At 44.3% G+C, this 17500-nt stretch overlaps 1 protein-coding gene across 1 annotated transcript in view; it reads left to right on the forward strand.

The window, feature by feature from the left end:
• Positions 1–17500, forward strand: part of pcdh15a (protocadherin-related 15a) — a 270220-nt gene that overhangs the window by 115367 nt on the left and 137353 nt on the right. The window contains 1 exon segment of the mRNA XM_042065915.1: positions 2650–2820. Within this exon segment, the coding sequence (XP_041921849.1) occupies positions 2650–2820 (171 nt within the window).

The raw sequence follows: 17500 nt of genomic DNA on the forward strand, positions 1-17500 counted from the left end.
TAATAATAATACATTCTATTTGAAGCTCCTTTCATGTCACCAAAGGACACTCCACAATAATGGCAAAAGTAACACAGAGTCTTAAAAGCAACATAAAAGCAACATATAGAGACAGTACGTGTAGACCAGGTGTCTCCAACCTTTTTGGGAATGAGGGCTACCTGAAGACCAAAATCATATGGAGGGCTACTCAACAGAAACAAACAGACCCTCACCCCTTTTTTGCGAGGGTACTCCTCCTAAATAATAGGCCTACAGTATGTGATTTTTACTTTTAAATTATCAATATTGTGTAGGCCTATAAGTATATATTAAGCAAATTAATTTTCATCTGCTTCTTCAATACTTTAATATCAATATGCAACACTACCAACATATTTGTTTAGTTTGTTCATTTCAAAGTTTGCATGGGGAATCTTTTAACACAAAAAAACAAACAATCTTTTTGTGCAATTAATAATTTGGGTTACAATTTGTTACAACCCATTATACCCACCCACCATTATAAATTCAGGGTTTTTTTTAAGTTCTGATTTCAGTGGACAATTCGGTTTTAACATTTCAATAGTAATGGCCCACACCACCCTAACATATGAAAACTCCTTTTAAAGTTATTGCACACCTGAAATCTCTCCATGATCTGACAAAAAAGGTAATGCACGGTCCTGCTCAGTCATGCATGCCACAACATTTTCAGCGCTATTATACGGTAGTAGCCTATGGAGGAGAAAAGGCCTGTGAGCTAAAGCAATTGTTTTTCAGTCCTTGAACAATCATGCAAGAACCGTATTTGACGAACATGGAATGGCCACAGCACTTTTGCAAAGATATGCTTCCATTGGCTACACCAGACAAGCAAGTTTTTCCACTTTACTGTCTATGCGTGCGAGCAGCGTGTATGCGCTTCGCTTCCGTTGTTGTTTAAAGATTGAATGGGAAACGGATTTGGAGCCAAAGGCTAAAATTTGTAAGGTATCACCAATATCAATTTAATGTTACAGATGTATGGCTACATGCATTCTTAAAATGGTTCTGGTCTAGACTTAAATGTCTATTGAAAACTTCACAATGGAGCGTGTTTTTAGAGCGTGATCTGCAGGCGACCTGTTGGCTATTTTTAGAAGGTGCGCTGGGGGCGCCTCATAGCCGCCCCGCGGGCACCGTGTTGGAGACCACTGGTGTAGACAGTGTACTTTGTAAAATAAAACTCTGCATTATAGTACAGACAAATGTTGACAACAAACGTAAAACAGCAATAAATAGACATGATGGGATGTAGGGGGGCAGTTAGGAGTAGGAAGGAAGAGTGCAAGAGTGAAAAGGTTTTTAGCATGGAGGTAGTGAGAACACACACACACACACACACACACACACACACACACACACAGCTGTAGTGCCTGCAGTGTGTTTCATGTGGCATGTAAGAGTTTCATTTGTATTTTTTATTGAGTACACTTCACATTTGGACAGCCAAAAAGGAGGCCTGACCAAAAAAAAAAAGACTAAATAATAGACTATGAACATCCGCCTCGGTGTCGTGCACTAATTAGGCTGGTGCTCATTGTGCCTGTTGCTAAATTAACTTCTTTTAAAGCGCCGTCCACACAGACGGCTTCCTCATAATGAGTTTCCCCTCCCTCCCTCCTCTCCACCCCTGCCCGCACCATAGCACAGCACAGCACAGCACCGAAGCACGCCGCCATTCACTCGTCATTAACACGGTGGCCTTGTTTTACGCACTGCCTGTCTGCCGATGAGTGCCTGCCTTCCCTCCTTCTAATTATCCTTGCAGGTAACAGGAATGTTGGGCTGCACTGCTGAAGTGTCTACAGTAGTGCGGCATCCTTCAGAAGCTCTCCGAAGTTTTGTCAGTGCATTAATGGCTCTGGGCGCTCCAATCATGCTTATACCCTATTCTATGAAGAAGTAAATTACTAAAAGACTTAGATGCAGACTCAAAAATGAGGCTGGGCTCACCACAAAGCCCTGGGCACTGTCTTTATCAAAGAATCTGGACAAAAAAATGCACAGAGCTCCTGGGTGATGTATTTTAGGACGAACATATTTTAAAAAGGTTTTGAAGAACCAAAATGTGTGCTTTGGTCTAGGAGTGAGATTTTTAGAAGTGAGATTTTTTTTTCTATGTGTTTTTTGTGTTCCTGAATCAATGCTTGAAGAGTGTAGCTCTTGCTTGATGTAGCCTCCTTCACTGGTAGACAGGTCAATGCTGAAAGCTTGAAAAACTCTTATAAGGCAGGAAGAGGAAGAAAAGAGGTCTTACTGCTCAAGTATTTAGGTGTGTATATGTATGTGTGTGTGTGTGTGATTATGTGTGAAAATGTATGTGTGCATGTGTGTGTGTGCGCAAGATTGTGTGTTAGTGTGTGTGTGTGTGTGTGTGTGTGTGTTGTCTGTGTGTGTGTTTGTGTGTGTGTACATACGTTTGTTTGTGGATGAGTGAGTATTCGTTATGACATTTTACGGTTAAAATGTTTTTAAAAGACCCAAATGAGTATGCTTTCGGGTTCTGAGTAAAAGCCTTCCATCATCCTCCTGTCTGCTTGGACCACTCACCACTTTCAGACTGTCTGTTTCCATCACATAAAACCAAATGTTCTCTGTAACCATGACAATATCATCCCTCCTCAGGACCGGTCACCTTATCCAGGGAGCCGGCGCACAGCAACCACCACTCTGACCCTGGACGTGCTGGATGGAGACGACCTGGGGCCCATGTTCCTGCCCTGTGAGCTGGTCAACAACACGCGAGACTGCAGCCCAATCACCTACCGTGTGTCCTTCCCAGAGCTCCACGACCCGGTAAGGGCACTTTGCAGCCAGGGATTTCTCTACAGCTTTTCATTCTGAAAACGCTCCCAAAGAAATTTTTGGATGGATTTCATTCAGTACATGGATTTCATTCACTACATGGATTTCATTCAGTTATTTGTCTAGTGTTGGAACAAGTTAGAAGAAGAGCTACACAAATATCCTTTAGTTTAAGTAGCCCAAACTTGTCAGTTGGAACACATTGTTGATTTCACATATAAAAAAATATAACATTCTCAATGGTCATGTCATAACGAGAACACTTCTATTTAAGACATTATTATTGTGTAAAACATTGCTTGATGTGTAAGGATTGGACATGTTTTCGCTGGTTATGAGCTTGAAACTAAATCTTATGGCTAAATAAATATGATATCTGTGTCTGTGTTTACCAAGACTGCCAATAGTGAGTTTGTGTATTGTTTAAAGAAAACTGGTTTATGCTGTTTTACAAATATTTACAAATAGCCTCAAATATCACCTCACGATCAATTTTGAATCATATCTGAATCATCTGAATATCTGTGTTGCTGAAGGTGCTTGGTCCCTTCGTGTGAGATGTAGCTTGATACTGTGGTGCTCTGGGCCATTTCCGCGGCATGGGGCGTGGCGTGATGGATCTGTTCGCTCTGTCCTTGCAGGAAGTCAGCGGGGTGGCAGGCTAACTAGTGTTCGTGTCACCAGTGAGCGTTGCATGCTGGGTAGGATTAGATTCATGCCCACTGAGCCGTCAGGATGTTCCACGATAGTGGAGGAGACATTTGAGTCACGTCTCGTCGTGTGCGTGTGTAGAGTATGTGTGTCTTGTGTGTGTGTGTGTGTGTGTGTGTGTGTGTGTGTGTGTGTGTGTGTGTGTGTGTGTGTGTGTGTGTGTGTGTGTGCGTGCGCGCGCGCGTGTGTGTGTGTGCGTGTACACGTGTGCGTGTATTTTCGTGTGTGTGTGTGCGTGTGTGCCAGTGGGCACATGTGCTCACCCTGGTGTGTGTGTGTGTGTGTGTTTTTCTCACTTGTTCTCAGGGCCCGTGTAGGTGTAGGACAGGAGCATGGGGAAGCACTGGGGTTGGAGGCGGTGTGGGGCATGTGCGAGGTGTCCATCTCTGATTAGAGTCCCCACTGTCTCTGGGAGCGTCCCGTGGCCTGCAGGGCTAACCCACACAAGCTGCTGCTGGCCGGGCCATCTCTGAAGAACGCTCTGTGCTTGGAGGACTCAGATTCTCTGGCAGAACACAGCAGAGAGAGAGAGAGAGACAGAGAGAGAGAGAGATGGAGAGAGAGAGAGAGAGAGAGAGAGAGAGAGAGAGAGAGAATTGAATTTATAAAAACCTTTATTACAAATATAAAAGACATACACAGTCATCTCAAAGATGAATGATTAAAAAATAAATAAATAAATAAATAGAAGACACATCTAGTTATGTATGTTAAACAGCAGGCACAGGAACGTCTAACAAGGTATTAAATTGCACTTTATCCTCTACAACCATACACAGAGCATTTTCCTGACACCATATAATCTCAAAGGTTTCAAGATCACTCATTTCCTTGTAGAAACCAAAATCAATTAAAATCCTTGATCTCACCAAGATTGCAAATACCATTAAAAGATCAGATCTTGAGTTATGCTCAACCTTATTCCTCCTGCTAACATATATAGACATCTTAGCCTGTCCAATGATAAAATTCAACAATTGACATTTGTGCCTTCGCTTCTGTACATAATTAAAACCAAAAATAAATGTTTCCATTGAAAAACTTTCATTGAAGTAAGTGAAAAGTTTCCGTAAAATGGAAAATAAAGGCATCAGGCGTGTGCATTGCATAAAAGCGTGAAAAACAGTTTCCCTGTCATTGCAAAACGGGCACTCATGCCTCACATCAGAGTTCAAAACACAAACAAAAGAATTTACAGCAACTGCACCATATAAAATCCTCCATTGTAAATCCCCCACCTTTTTAATTAATGGTGACTTGTAAAAGGATCTCCAGTGTGGTTTGACATCCTGTTCTACATGTAGAACAGCACGCCAAGGTGTGTCAACTCTAGACTCCAAACACCTCCTATTCAGAGATTTTACACAAAGATTGTAAAGTGCCTTTCCAGAGGCGCGATTTGGACCCAGAAAAACAAAATCTTCAACCTTCAAAAAGACATTACAAAATCCAGAGGACACACTAAAACATGGAACAGGATCACATTCATTTAGCATAACTAAACCCCTGGCATACTGATCCAACATTGCTAGACTAGCATCTGTGAAGCGGGACCGCAATTCCAAGAGGAATTTGTTAACTACACGGATGGATCTCATTTTCATGTGTTCGGCCACTCCTTCAGCATTCTCAAAACCTGGCCCAGCTAAAGGCAGGAGGTCCTTCAAAGTGATGACCCGCGCTTTGCAAAACATCCCACTAAAAGCAGGAAAATGCTTCTCATGCGTAAGATCCAAACATGAACCATATATCAATGGCTCTTGCAAAAGCCAAAAGAGAGAACTTGTATTCTGAGGTCTCCATACTTTCAAAAGACCCCATACTTTAAACGTATTGCGATAAAACACAGGGAGCTTGTTTAAGTTCATTAAGGCAGGATTCATCCAGAAGAGGGTCCTATCCAGACCCAAGCCTTCAAAAGTTCTTAGGATGGCACAAGCCACAGCCTTCCAACTGGAATTTACAGGTCCATCCAAAAGTCTCTGTATGAACTGAAGACGAAAGGCTGCTGCCCTACTCTGCAGGTGGACCAATCCTTGTCCACCCTCATCCTTGGATAAAAAAAGCACGCCTTGTTGGACCCAGTGTAGACCATCCCAAAAGAAATCAACCAGAATAGATTGTATTTTAGATAAAACATGTGCTGGAGGGTCTATACATGCAAGTCTGTGCCAAAGGGATGAAGCCACCAGGTTGTTAATTATTAGAACACGGCCCCTATAGGACAATTTTTTAATTAAAAAACTCCACTTGCCAAGACGGCCCTTAACCTTCTCAACAATCCCCTCAAAATTCCTTAGCACAAAGTTATCGTCTCCAAGAAACACACCCAAATATTTAAACCCGTCCCTAGACCAGGTTAACCCACCTGGGAGGCACGGTGTGCCATCAGGCCATTTTCCAGCCAACAGGGCCACACTTTTTCCCCAATTAACTCTGGCAGATGATAAACGATTAAAATCAGTAAAAACATTTAACATGGTGTCCACATCCCTTTGGCTTTCAATCAGAATAGCTACATCATCCGCATAAGCTGATAGCTTCAAAGAGATGTTACACTCAGGAAGAGTTACACCCTTTAGTTTGGCTCTTAACTGTACTAACAGGGGCTCAAAGGCTAAGGAGTATAGCATTCCAGAGAGGGGGCATCCTTGTCTAATTCCCCTAAAAACCTTGAAAGGAGCACACAAGTCACCATTAATTTTCAGAATACTTTCATTGTCACAGTATAGAGCTCTAATTTTCTTTATAAAAACAGGATTAAAGCCAAAAGCAGTCAAGACGCTCCATAAATAATTATGTTCAACTCTATCAAAAGCTTTTTCCTGATCAACCGAAACAAGGCCAAAGTCCAAATGTAAAAGTTTACCAATTTCCAAAACGTCTCTAATAAAAGAAATATTATCACAAATAAGCCTGCCCGGCACACAGTAGGTCTGGTCAGGTGCAATGACTTCCCCTAAAACTTCACTGAGTCTATTAGCAAGAACCTTAGAGAGCAGCCGATATTCCGCACATAGAACAGACACGGGTCTCCATGACCTGATATCCTTCAAATCTCCCTTCTTCGGTAACAGAGTAAGAACTGCTCTGCGACAACTGAGTGGCAGCTGCCCCTTGGCCAAGCTGTTCCTCAAAACGACCAGTAGGTCTGCGCTTACTTCTGTCCAGAAAGACTTATAAAAGTCAACCGGCAGACCATCGATCCCCGGTGCCTTGCCACACTCCATACCATGGAGGGCCTTTTCCAACTCAGCCAGGGTAATCACCCTTCCAAGGTCGCAATTAGCTTCTCTAGATACCTTAGGAAGATTCGTCAAAAAGGACTGTCAAGGGCCTGTTTATAGGAGATTTCACTCCTATACAAAACCTTGTAGAAATCAACTGCTCTCTCACGAATTTGTTTATCGTCAGATAAGAGGGCTCCAGTTTCTGAAACCAAAGCATGTATAAGCCGTTTTTGGCCATTTTTCTTTTCCAGATTAAAAAAGAATTTGGAAGGTGCATCCATTAATTCTGCACACTGGAAGCGAGACCTGACCAGAGCTCCTTGTGCTTTAATGCCCAGCAAGTTGGCCAAACAATTCTTTTTTATTTTCAAATTTTCCATATATAACTGATTACCTGTACTTTCAGCTAAACCTTGGAGCTCCAGTATCTCATTTTCCAACAATTTCATGCGTTGAGCTATATCTCTTGTGACACAGGAAGTATACTGCTGACACAACTGTTTTATCTGGGCCTTTCCAAAATCCCACCACTGTTGCACAGACTGAAAAGACTGCTTTGTGGATCTAAAATCCTTCCAGAAAAACTTGAAAACATCCCTAAACTTACCATCATTCAAAAGACTAGTGTTAAAGTGCCAGTATGCGCTCTTATATCTGGTGGCACTAACAAAAAAATTACAAAGCACCATACTATGATCGGAAAAACCTACTGGCAGGATGAGACAGCTTCTAAAAAAACTGAACTGATGTTTAAAGGTATAGAACCTGTCTAATCTTGCCAGAGATAATATGTTATTATTTGAGTGGACCCATGTGTACTGTTTCTGCTTTATATGAAAGTTCCTCCATAAATCAGAAAGGTCGTGGGACTTCATTATCTCAATGAGCCTTCTACGTGATGGCATATGAGGCTCTACATGATTCCTATCAATAGCTAGCTCAGTACAGTTGAAATCCCCACCAAGAAGTAAACACTCCCCAGAATCACAATTCTTTAACAGATCATCCAGGATACTTAAGAAAATCATTCTCTCCCTCCCAACCGTTGGGGCATAGACACACACAAAAACAAAAAAAGTATTTTCATATTGAGCTCTGACTCTCAAGAGTCTACCTTTAACAATTTCATCAACCTCATATGAACAGGGGATACAGCTACCTGAAAAAAGAATAGCAACACCACCACTAGTTGAGGTATTATGACTTAAGATCGATAACCCCCCAAATTCCAAAGCCCAATCAGAGCTATTGCTTGCGTCAGTATGGGTTTCCTGCGCAAAGACAACATCAATAGCTTTTTCTTTAATTGTTTCAAAAAGCATCGCCCTCTTTGTGCGGTCTCTTGCTCCATTCAAATTAAGCGAAGCAATTTGAAACCCACTCATAAGTATAAAGGAAAAAGTGCAAAAAAAGAACATATTCATTGGGAATTAACAGGGGCTGGGGTGGACTGGCTATCAGCGTTCAACAGAGCTCTAAGTTTTGTGAGAAATTTATTCAAACGGTAGACCTCCTGCCTAGTAAAGCTACCTTCGGCCATATACAGCTTCGTTTTAGCGATGAACTGTTCAACATCGGGAAAGTATTCATCAACTTGAACACACCTAGCATTTTTAGTCTGCTTCAGAAACGTTTTTAAGTCATCCACAGTGTACTCGCGCCCTGTGTAGCCGCTTTGGGGAAGACTGCACCTTAGGCTGCAATCAGAAAATTCCCCCTCGCTCTCTGCATCAGTAGAATTAACGTCAACAACCAGATCTTTCTTTTTTACCTTTCTATGAGACTCAGCTCGAGCCCTTTCCCTCTTCAGACCTTTTGGAACTTTAAAAGGAACTTCCTCTGTTTCCATGATCTGACTATCCTCCCCGCAAGCGTCCTCCGAAAGATCTAGTACGTTGGAATTCGGCGAGTTATCAGTATGCATAACATTATATTCTGGAGCTTCAGCCTCGGCCCCCTCTTCCCCGTTCCTTACTGTCTCATCAGACACATCCTGATCTGATGGTCTAACTTCAGGTGCATCGGCATTAGAAGAACCTTCCCCTGGTGACTGATCACCATCCACCCCAGTATCTCCACCATTTGTGGGCCCCTCATCACTGGCAGACTGTCCCTCCCCAGTATTCTCATTTTGACCATTGACATTGGCGGTAGTATTGGGGCACTTTTCTGGACAGGCACGCACTAGGTGACCCGTCAAACCACAACCAAAACATCTCATCAGATTACTTGTGACATATATGACATAATTGAAATCGTCGACCTGGATATTCAAAGTCAAATCAAGATCATCTGTGTTGTTGTTTAAAACCATGTAAACATATCGCCTAAAAGATACCACATGCTTTAAAAGCGGAGACTTCGTGGAAATGGCGATCTTCTTGATTGGGGAAACTAATTTGCCATAGCGGGATAGAGACTGGACAAGAATGTCATCACTAATGAAAGGTGGTATGTTTGAAATGATTACTTTCCTAGATGGGGTAGACAAAGGGAGTACTGAGTTAAAAATACCATCAATTTCTACTCCGCGTTCAACCACTAAGTTGGCCAATTCCACGGACTCAAGGAACAAAACGATTGCCTGATTCATACGAGCAGCAGACAAAACTTTGTCATGCCCAACCATTTCACCTACTGCCAGGCTACACTCTTCTACGCTGGCGGTAGAGGATATCTTTATACCATGCCGCCGCGTGAGACAAACAAACTTTCCCCTAGTGTTACCTGAGGCAGCCATACTCCAAACCAGGAGCTGACGCCCAGGTAAAACCACAAAAACACACGCACTCCACTAACCCCTAACCCTACCAACCCAAAAACATACAAGACAAACAAACAACAAAGGAAAAAAATAATAAAATACAGAAAAAGTAAGAAAGAGAAAACAGGTAAGAAAAGGCACAGCGGCCTCACTCACACAACGCTCACTCACAGACGCTCCGGCTCCGCCCCCTCACTCAGTCCATGCGCACAGAGAGAGAGAGAGAGAGAGAGAGAGAGAGAGAGAGAGAGACGAGAGAGAGACAAGAGAGAGATGAGAGAAAGAGGAAGGATGAGAGAGGAAGAGGGAGAGACACAGGGTAAAGAAAAAGAGAAAAGTGTAGAATGGGGGGTGGGAGAAGAAAATAAATGAGGAGAGAGTGAATTAGGGAGGAGAAGGGAGGGGAGGAGAAGGAGGGGAGGAGAAGGAGGGGAGGAGAAGGAAGACATCTTTGTGCTGTGTGGAGGGCTCAGAGTGTCTATAATTTATGATAAAAGGTTTATGCAGCCTGTGGATGTCAGTGCATGGAACTTTCCCTAAGCCCACACCTTCATCTAGCCACTGGTACAGCAGCACCCTGCTCCACTCCCCATCCCTGTCTCTGCCCAAAGTCCTGCTCTGCATCACAATAAGGTTGTGCCCAAACGACTCTTCAGCACCATGTCATTGGCGGGTCAGAGATCATTTGATTTTTGTTATTGCTACAGAAAGATGAAGACAAGTTCAAGACAAATGATGATATGTTTCCCTCTGTGATGGCGTACCCAGAGACTAGCCCAGGTGGCAAAGAGCCATGGCTGGAATAGAGCTCCAGTCAGCTCTCTCCCACTCTCAGACTTCGTCCTCTGTCATCTGCTCTAGCTGCTGGGGAGGACAGGAGAGGAGAGGAGAGGAAGAGGAGAGGAGAGGAGAGGAGGGGGGGGGAGGGGAGAGGAGTGGAGAGGAGAGGAGAGGAGAGGAGAGGAGAGTGGGGATAGTTGGTGGGGGGAGGGAGGGATGAGGGAATAGGAAAGGGGAGGAGAAGAGAGAAGGGGAGAGGAGAGGAGATGGGAGGAGAGAAGAGAAGAGCTGAGAAGAGGAGAAGAGGGAAGAGAAGGCGAGGCGAATGTCCAGGGTCTCTGCTGGCAGGCATGGGGTTAACACAGCCACAATGGGCAGATAAAGCTCATTAGGAGGCTCAGCCCAGCCTCCTGCTCTCACTAGCAAACAGAATGGAATTGCCATTTTGGGCTGGAGATAATGGTGCCACTGTCACCTCCTGGCGCGTGTGCGGCGTGTGTGCGGTGTGTGTGCGGTCTGTGTGCGGTGTGTGTGTAGCGTGTGTGCGCTGAGAAATCATAATGGTGTGGCTCCCAGTGAGCCAGAGGGAAGAGGGGGAAATGTGGTACAGTGCTCCCCATCTGGGACACACATGGGGCTGAACACTGTCAAAGAGGAGAGGGAGGGATGGAGAGAGGGAGAGGGATGGAGAGAGAGGAATAGATAGAGAATGGAATGGAGAGAGAGGGGGATAGAGAGAGAGAGGGATAGAGAGAGAGAGAGAGAGAGAGAGAGAGAGAGAGAGAGAGAGAGAGAGAGAGAGAGAGAGAGAGAGAGAGAGAGAGCAAGAGATGGTTGGAGAGAGAGAGGGGGGTGGAGAGGAATGTGTCGTCCACTTGGCATAGACACTAGTGGATCTGTTACACAGACACTAGTGCTGTATGCACCAAGGACAACTGTACCCTCTCAAAGATGTCTGTTGGTGTTGGTGGTCCACTCCATCTCCATATCTGTGAAACACATACATCTTGTGAGACAGATGGACACACAGACCACCACAGGGCAGTGGTACACACATGGTGTTTCCCCTCATTTAATCGTAATGCCGGCCCCAGGCTTTACCTCAGGCTGAGCTGCTGCTTTTCTGTGTCTATTATGAGTTCTAACATCCGGAACATTCACAAGCCAAGAGCATCTTTACCCGAGACTTGCGAACAGTGCTCAGGTCACTTGAAATAAATGTACTTTAAGATGTAAATAACAACCACCTTGATGTTGAAATACTGTTTACAGGTACCGGTATTTTAATTGCTTGACTCACTTATTTTAATTGCCTGTACATACGTATTTTTGGATACCAAGTTACATATTTCTGTTGCTAGGTAACCTAAACTTAGCAAAGCTTTGCATTATGCAAAATTGGTCTTTTAAATGAATCTCCTATTTATCTGTCCCTACTGAAGCTCCATTTCCCTGTTAGAGTATAGTCCAGAGTCCCTACTTACTCCCAGTACTGCACTGCCTGGCTCCCCAGCCCAATAGAGGCCGCTGGGGCCGGGCCAGGGGCTGTGTCCAGCCTCAGAGAGGGAAGCACTGAGTCGGGGGCTTTTCCCCAGACGCCAGGGCTTTAGCCCATAGTGCAGCAGCACCAACGGAAAGTCTGTTTCTCTGAGCTGTTCCATGTTATGCTCTCCTCTCCTCTCCTCTCTACTCACACTCTCACAGATACCACACATCATTTATCACAAAGTAGTCCAATGCTCACCCCCCCTCTCTCTATTCATGTATTCATGTTAAAGCATAGTCCAAAATCTCTCTCCCTCTCTCTCCCCATCCCCCCCCCCCCCCCCCTCTGTTTGTGTGTAGTTGCTGGTCTAAGTATACAGTTTGTGTTCTTTGTGTGTGTGTGTGTGTGTGTGCGAGAGTGAGAGAGTTTGTGTGTCCCCTTGCATGTATGTTTATCTTCAAGTGTGGGCCTGCATTCATGTTGCCCCAAGCTGTTCTAACATGCTGCTAGATGGCCGTAGCTCTCCCACTCTGCTGGAGGTTTCTCGCGGCCGTCGTGCCCACTCCGCTCGGCTCCACTCTGCTCGCCTCGCCTCGCCTCGCCTGTCCTCCTGCCTCTGTAATCCGCTTGCTCTACGTGGCGGCGCCAGCTAAGTCATCGCTAAGTCCTCCTTCCCTCCCGCTTAAGTGCCGTGTTTCACCGTCGTCAGGACACCCGCTGTGCTCTGCCTGACGTTAGCAACTGCCGCTAACGCTAGCTGGCGTCGGGTAACCCTCGGGCTTCTCCTGCGGGGGGTCCGCAGGAGCCGTCGGCCCCAGAGGAGGTGTGATAACGGGGCTTCTCCACCAGCCTCTGGCCCCACAGTCACCTGAGGGGGCGGTTAAACACTCCCTGGCTGTGTGCTCAGAGAGGCGAGCTTACAGTCGATTCCCAGAAAGTGACTGTTAACTAACAGGCTTGTGAAAACGGCACTGTAATTGGGTTCAGCTTGGTGAGCTGAATAACCTAAGGCTTTTAAACGTCACACAATAAATATGGAAGAAGGAAAGTCAGTATTTAGACATATTATTATATTATTTTTATTTCAAAGGTTTGATATTGTAAAATGGAAGAATATGGACTTTTTTAGATAGATAGAATGAGTCTTGAATTTCCCCTTGGGGATCAATAAGGTAGCTATCTATCTATCTATCTATCTATCTATCTATCTGTATCTATCTATCTATCTATCTTTTTTGAGGCCCAAGGGTGCTGGTGTTGATATATTGGCATGGAAACAGAATCTTACTGACCGTAGTCCACCCTGTCACAGACTTCTCCTCTCCCGTCTTTTCCTTACTTAGGATTACCCAGAGCCTTGAGGGGGTGGCTATGAAATAGATTGTTCCTCTCATGCTAGTTGCCCATAGACCATCTAAGACCATGACCAGTAGTGAGTGGAGGGAGGAGACTGTCCAGTATCGCCGGACCGCAGACGAACACGGCTAATCCCCGAAGATGGAATTGTGGAAATCCACTGGATGGAACTGAGCTGCCGAATCACCTACAAAGCCATGGAGGAAATTGTGCGTCCATTCTGATGGTTGGCTGTGCAAAAATTGATTGGATAGAAATTCGGACAGCCTCCAGCCAACTTGTGAAATCCAGCGACAAAGCACTTCCCTGGGGACCCAGAGTCCACCTCCTGGCAGGCCCTCTTACTGACCATCCTCACATAAAGACAGTTTCCGACACAGACTCTATGCCTCATAGTAGGGGGAGGTAGACCGTGTGACCAAGGAAGTTCTTTCCCAGAAAATGATGGCTGCATGTTCTAGCAAAGTGTCTTGTGCATAAAGCTCTCGTGGCAGCATATGGGAGCCTTGAGCTGATCCACTGATGTTCATGATGAACATCTTGCTCATTAGCAAATAGATGTTGTTTCGTTATTAAATTAGCTTTAGATATACTAATGCCTGCATTGATTGTCTACCTGAGTCCTAACTCAGTCTGTGGTTGGAGCTTCAGCTGTGCTCTCATCCATTGCTGCTGTGTTGTGCCATGCTGTGCCGTGCTGTGCTGTGTCGTGCTGTGCCGTAAGCCCCACTGCAGGGATTTCCTGTTGCCGCTCCGGTTGCCAGGGAGCAGGGCTTGATAGTAGGGCAGCAGGACAGCCACCTAATAGGCTCTCGCTAGCTAGATCCACATGTCACACTGGTGTATGCTGTGCTGGCCACTGGGATTAGACCAGCCTGAACTCTGCTCTTGTGGTGCTTTGTCAGGGGATTTGTTTTGTTCCCTTTTAGTCAAAGGATTCACACAAAAGGAAAAAAAAAGGAAATGGCACCGAAGCCACAGTTGTTGTTGACAGTTTTAGTTTGTGTACTTGCACTTGAGTTCAAAGAGACTAAACTAATTAAATGTAACAAGTTGAGACAGGTTGATTTTTTAAAAAAAATGAGAGCCGGTGTCTTTGTTTAATGTAGTTTTGGACGCGGTGAGTCAGAGCATCGGTTGCATGGCCTGGTGCTCATCCCAAATTGGCCTGGCCTGTGATGGCTCCCCAGTGGCCCATGGTGTAGGCTTTATTAGGCAGGGCTGCAGGGAGGAGCGCTGCTTCCCGGCGTTTTTATTTTTAATTATGAACACACAGAGCAAAGCGCCTCCCAGCCGAAGCACGACGGGTGGGCCGGCAACTTTAAAGTGCATACTCAGCCCTGGCTCATTATATATTGGACTATGCTGTAACTATATTCATGTTAAAGCATAGTCCAAACACTCTCTTCCTCTCTCTCTTTTTATCTCCCTCCCTCTCTCTCTATTTGTGTTGTTTTCTCTGTATCTTTGTATCTTTGTAAGATTTATGTCCTTTCAGCTGAGATCATCCTTTAGACTTTGTCATACAGTACAAAGGACAGATCAAATGGCAGACTTCTATTCTATTTGAGATTACTGAAACAATAAAACGTATATACTCTGTTTAAAGAGTTATGTAGGTAAGTCTGGTCTAGACTGAGTTCTCATTGGCTCATATGTTTTAGTTCTTCTTCACAAAGTGGCACAGGCCAGTGAAGACCATCTGACAGTTGGCCTCCTTAGCTCCGCTTTGCGTGGATGTACTGTCCGTGACAGCTGTTGTTTGTGACTTTGAAAGTTTTTGAGAATCCCAAGAGCTGTCTCCTCCTGTCCTCCTGTTTTATACTCTCTCTGGCCTAATAGGAGATCACAGTGTGCTGTGAGCCGGTAGCATCATCTTGAGTAATAAACTGACCCTTAAATGAAAATGCTGAGAAGTGTGTTTCCTCTTGTTGCCTCTCTCTCTCTCTCTCCCTTCTCCCCCCCCCCCCCCTCTCTCTCTGAAGGTGTAATTAGTGTAAAATGGCATTATGGTCTTTTACTGGCTCTCAATTCCCAAGGTGAAGCTTAGGGCACATTAAAGTCTGTGTTTGGGAGTTGTAGAACTCATTCATGCCTGGCCCATATGCTGTGTGTGTGTATGCGTGTGCATGCGTACGTGTTTGCGTGAACATGCGTGGAGGGAGGCTGGCATACAGTGGCTATAATCATCAATTCTGCCCTCCACTCTGCTGAAGTAATGAAACTGACACAGCAGAAGGAAGAACTTTACAGTGACGTTAACACACCACTCACTAAGCCATGTACTGTACTACATTCAGTTCATTATATTCCATAAGGGAACATGTACAGTAGTACAGTGGTTCTCAAAGTGGGGTCCCCGACCCATAGCTCAGGGCTCCGCAGAATAATTTGCTTGAAATGATTAATTTGAAAAATTCATATCTACAGATGACGCCCCTTTTCCCCCATAAAACAAGCAAATTGTGTCTGTCTGCTCCCACCCACATTAGCATTTAACTTGAAAAACTTCACTCAGGTCATGAAGAACCATTCCTACTGCTGCTTAACTTGGCTTAGTCATCAAATACTAGCTGATGAATGTGTAAATGTTTGAGTCAGTCTATGTCGACAAGTGATACAAAATCTCAAATTAACAAAAGACCAAGTTCTGCCAGAAAACATGGGCCACAATGTTAGAGAATACAAATGGCATGCTTAATTGTTATGGTTATGAGGGGGTCCTCAGAAAATGTTCTCCAAAAGGGGTTCCAAAAGGGAACCAAAAAATTGACAACCCCTGATGTAGAAGGTAAACCTTATAAGTAACCCACAGCTGTTTCTAAGCTTCTGCCATAGGCAGACCAGTGAATCGTCATCTTGAAGGTGAGCCGACATCACTAATGGATAACAAATGCGATGTTTGTACCTTTAGACGAGCATCAAATTTCACATATTAGCATATATGTTTGTGTTCATTAACACCAAAATGGCGCAGCATTCCACACCAGCTCCAGCACCATATGCCAGTACCACCACAGCAGCTGTCTGCTGCGGCACCTCTCCTTGTTCACTTGAGTCATTTCATCTAGATAAACACTCTGATCTATTAATGCACTCCGTTGAAGAAAGATGTACAGTGATTCATCTGTGGAAACGTTTATCTTCATCTGTTAGTGTTAAAAAAACAGTTTGTAGTCCTGGCTTCAATCATGCAAACAAATTCAATGGAGGAATGTACTTGATAGAAAATAGTGTAACCGTAGAAAAATAAACTAATAAATAAATAAATATCATGGTACATGTAAACATGTTTTGATTGTGATCAGTCAGTATATGTTTTAGTCTTAATTAAGCCTATAATCATCGTCTTGTGAACATCAATGATCTCCTTGCCTTATAGCCTGCAGTGATATGCATTGATTATAGCTCCGTTCAATCCTATTAACCAAAACAACAGCATGTGCCTTTGGACTGGATATTTATTGGGAAGCAGTGAACCGTGATTCCAATCAGCTCTGTCAGAGCACAGACTTCTCTTATCAACATAACCATTGGACAGGATGGAAAGCTGTCTTTTAACTGTGCTCGTTATGCTTTTGATATACGGTACTTCTATGCTGGTCTTGAACTCAATCTCATAGGATAGTAGGATGGTAATGGAATAATGAGGTCATTTTATTTAAGCACTGGAGACCATTAGTGACCTCTTCCGACTCAGGCACGGCTGACCATTACACATGAGAGTTCTTCATTCATCCAGATCGTCTGTCTCTGGACTGTTTTACTCCATTAATGGACCGTACCAAAACTGAGCTTATTTTGCTTGATGGGGAAACTACATACTTCAATAGGCCTCGCCTCAGCTTAGCCCGTCAACACCACTGGCACAGTAGCCTCGCAGGTTTGGAGATTTAGAGGTGACAGCACCGTAGGATGGGTCCAGATGGTGGCTAATGCTGCTGCTACTGTATGTAGTGCCATCAGACTGCACTAGCACATAGATGAGATGGAGACACTGTTTCTGTTTACAGGTGCTATGTGGCGTTATGTTTAGTTTAAAATAAATCTTATTTAAAAATAAACGACTGACAAATAGCAACAGGATGTGAAGAAACAACCGTTTTGGCGTAATGTAAAAAAAACAAAAAACACCTGTGCTCTGTGTTGTCCAGATAGCTCTATCATGTGCAGTCGCTGTATTAAACACAATCCAAGTCAATGGAAAATGCCAAGTGGCTGCGTTCAAAACAACTCCCCGAAACCTATACAGAATTTCAAACGGCTCTTTTAAGAGCAAGGCTGTTGGGCAGAGGCCATGCTGGCAGCGGACCTCAAGGGCAGTCATGTACTGTATGTTTAGTG

Source organism: Alosa sapidissima, chromosome 16 (assembly GCF_018492685.1).
Source record: "Alosa sapidissima isolate fAloSap1 chromosome 16, fAloSap1.pri, whole genome shotgun sequence".
NCBI lineage: Eukaryota > Metazoa > Chordata > Actinopteri > Clupeiformes > Clupeidae > Alosa > Alosa sapidissima.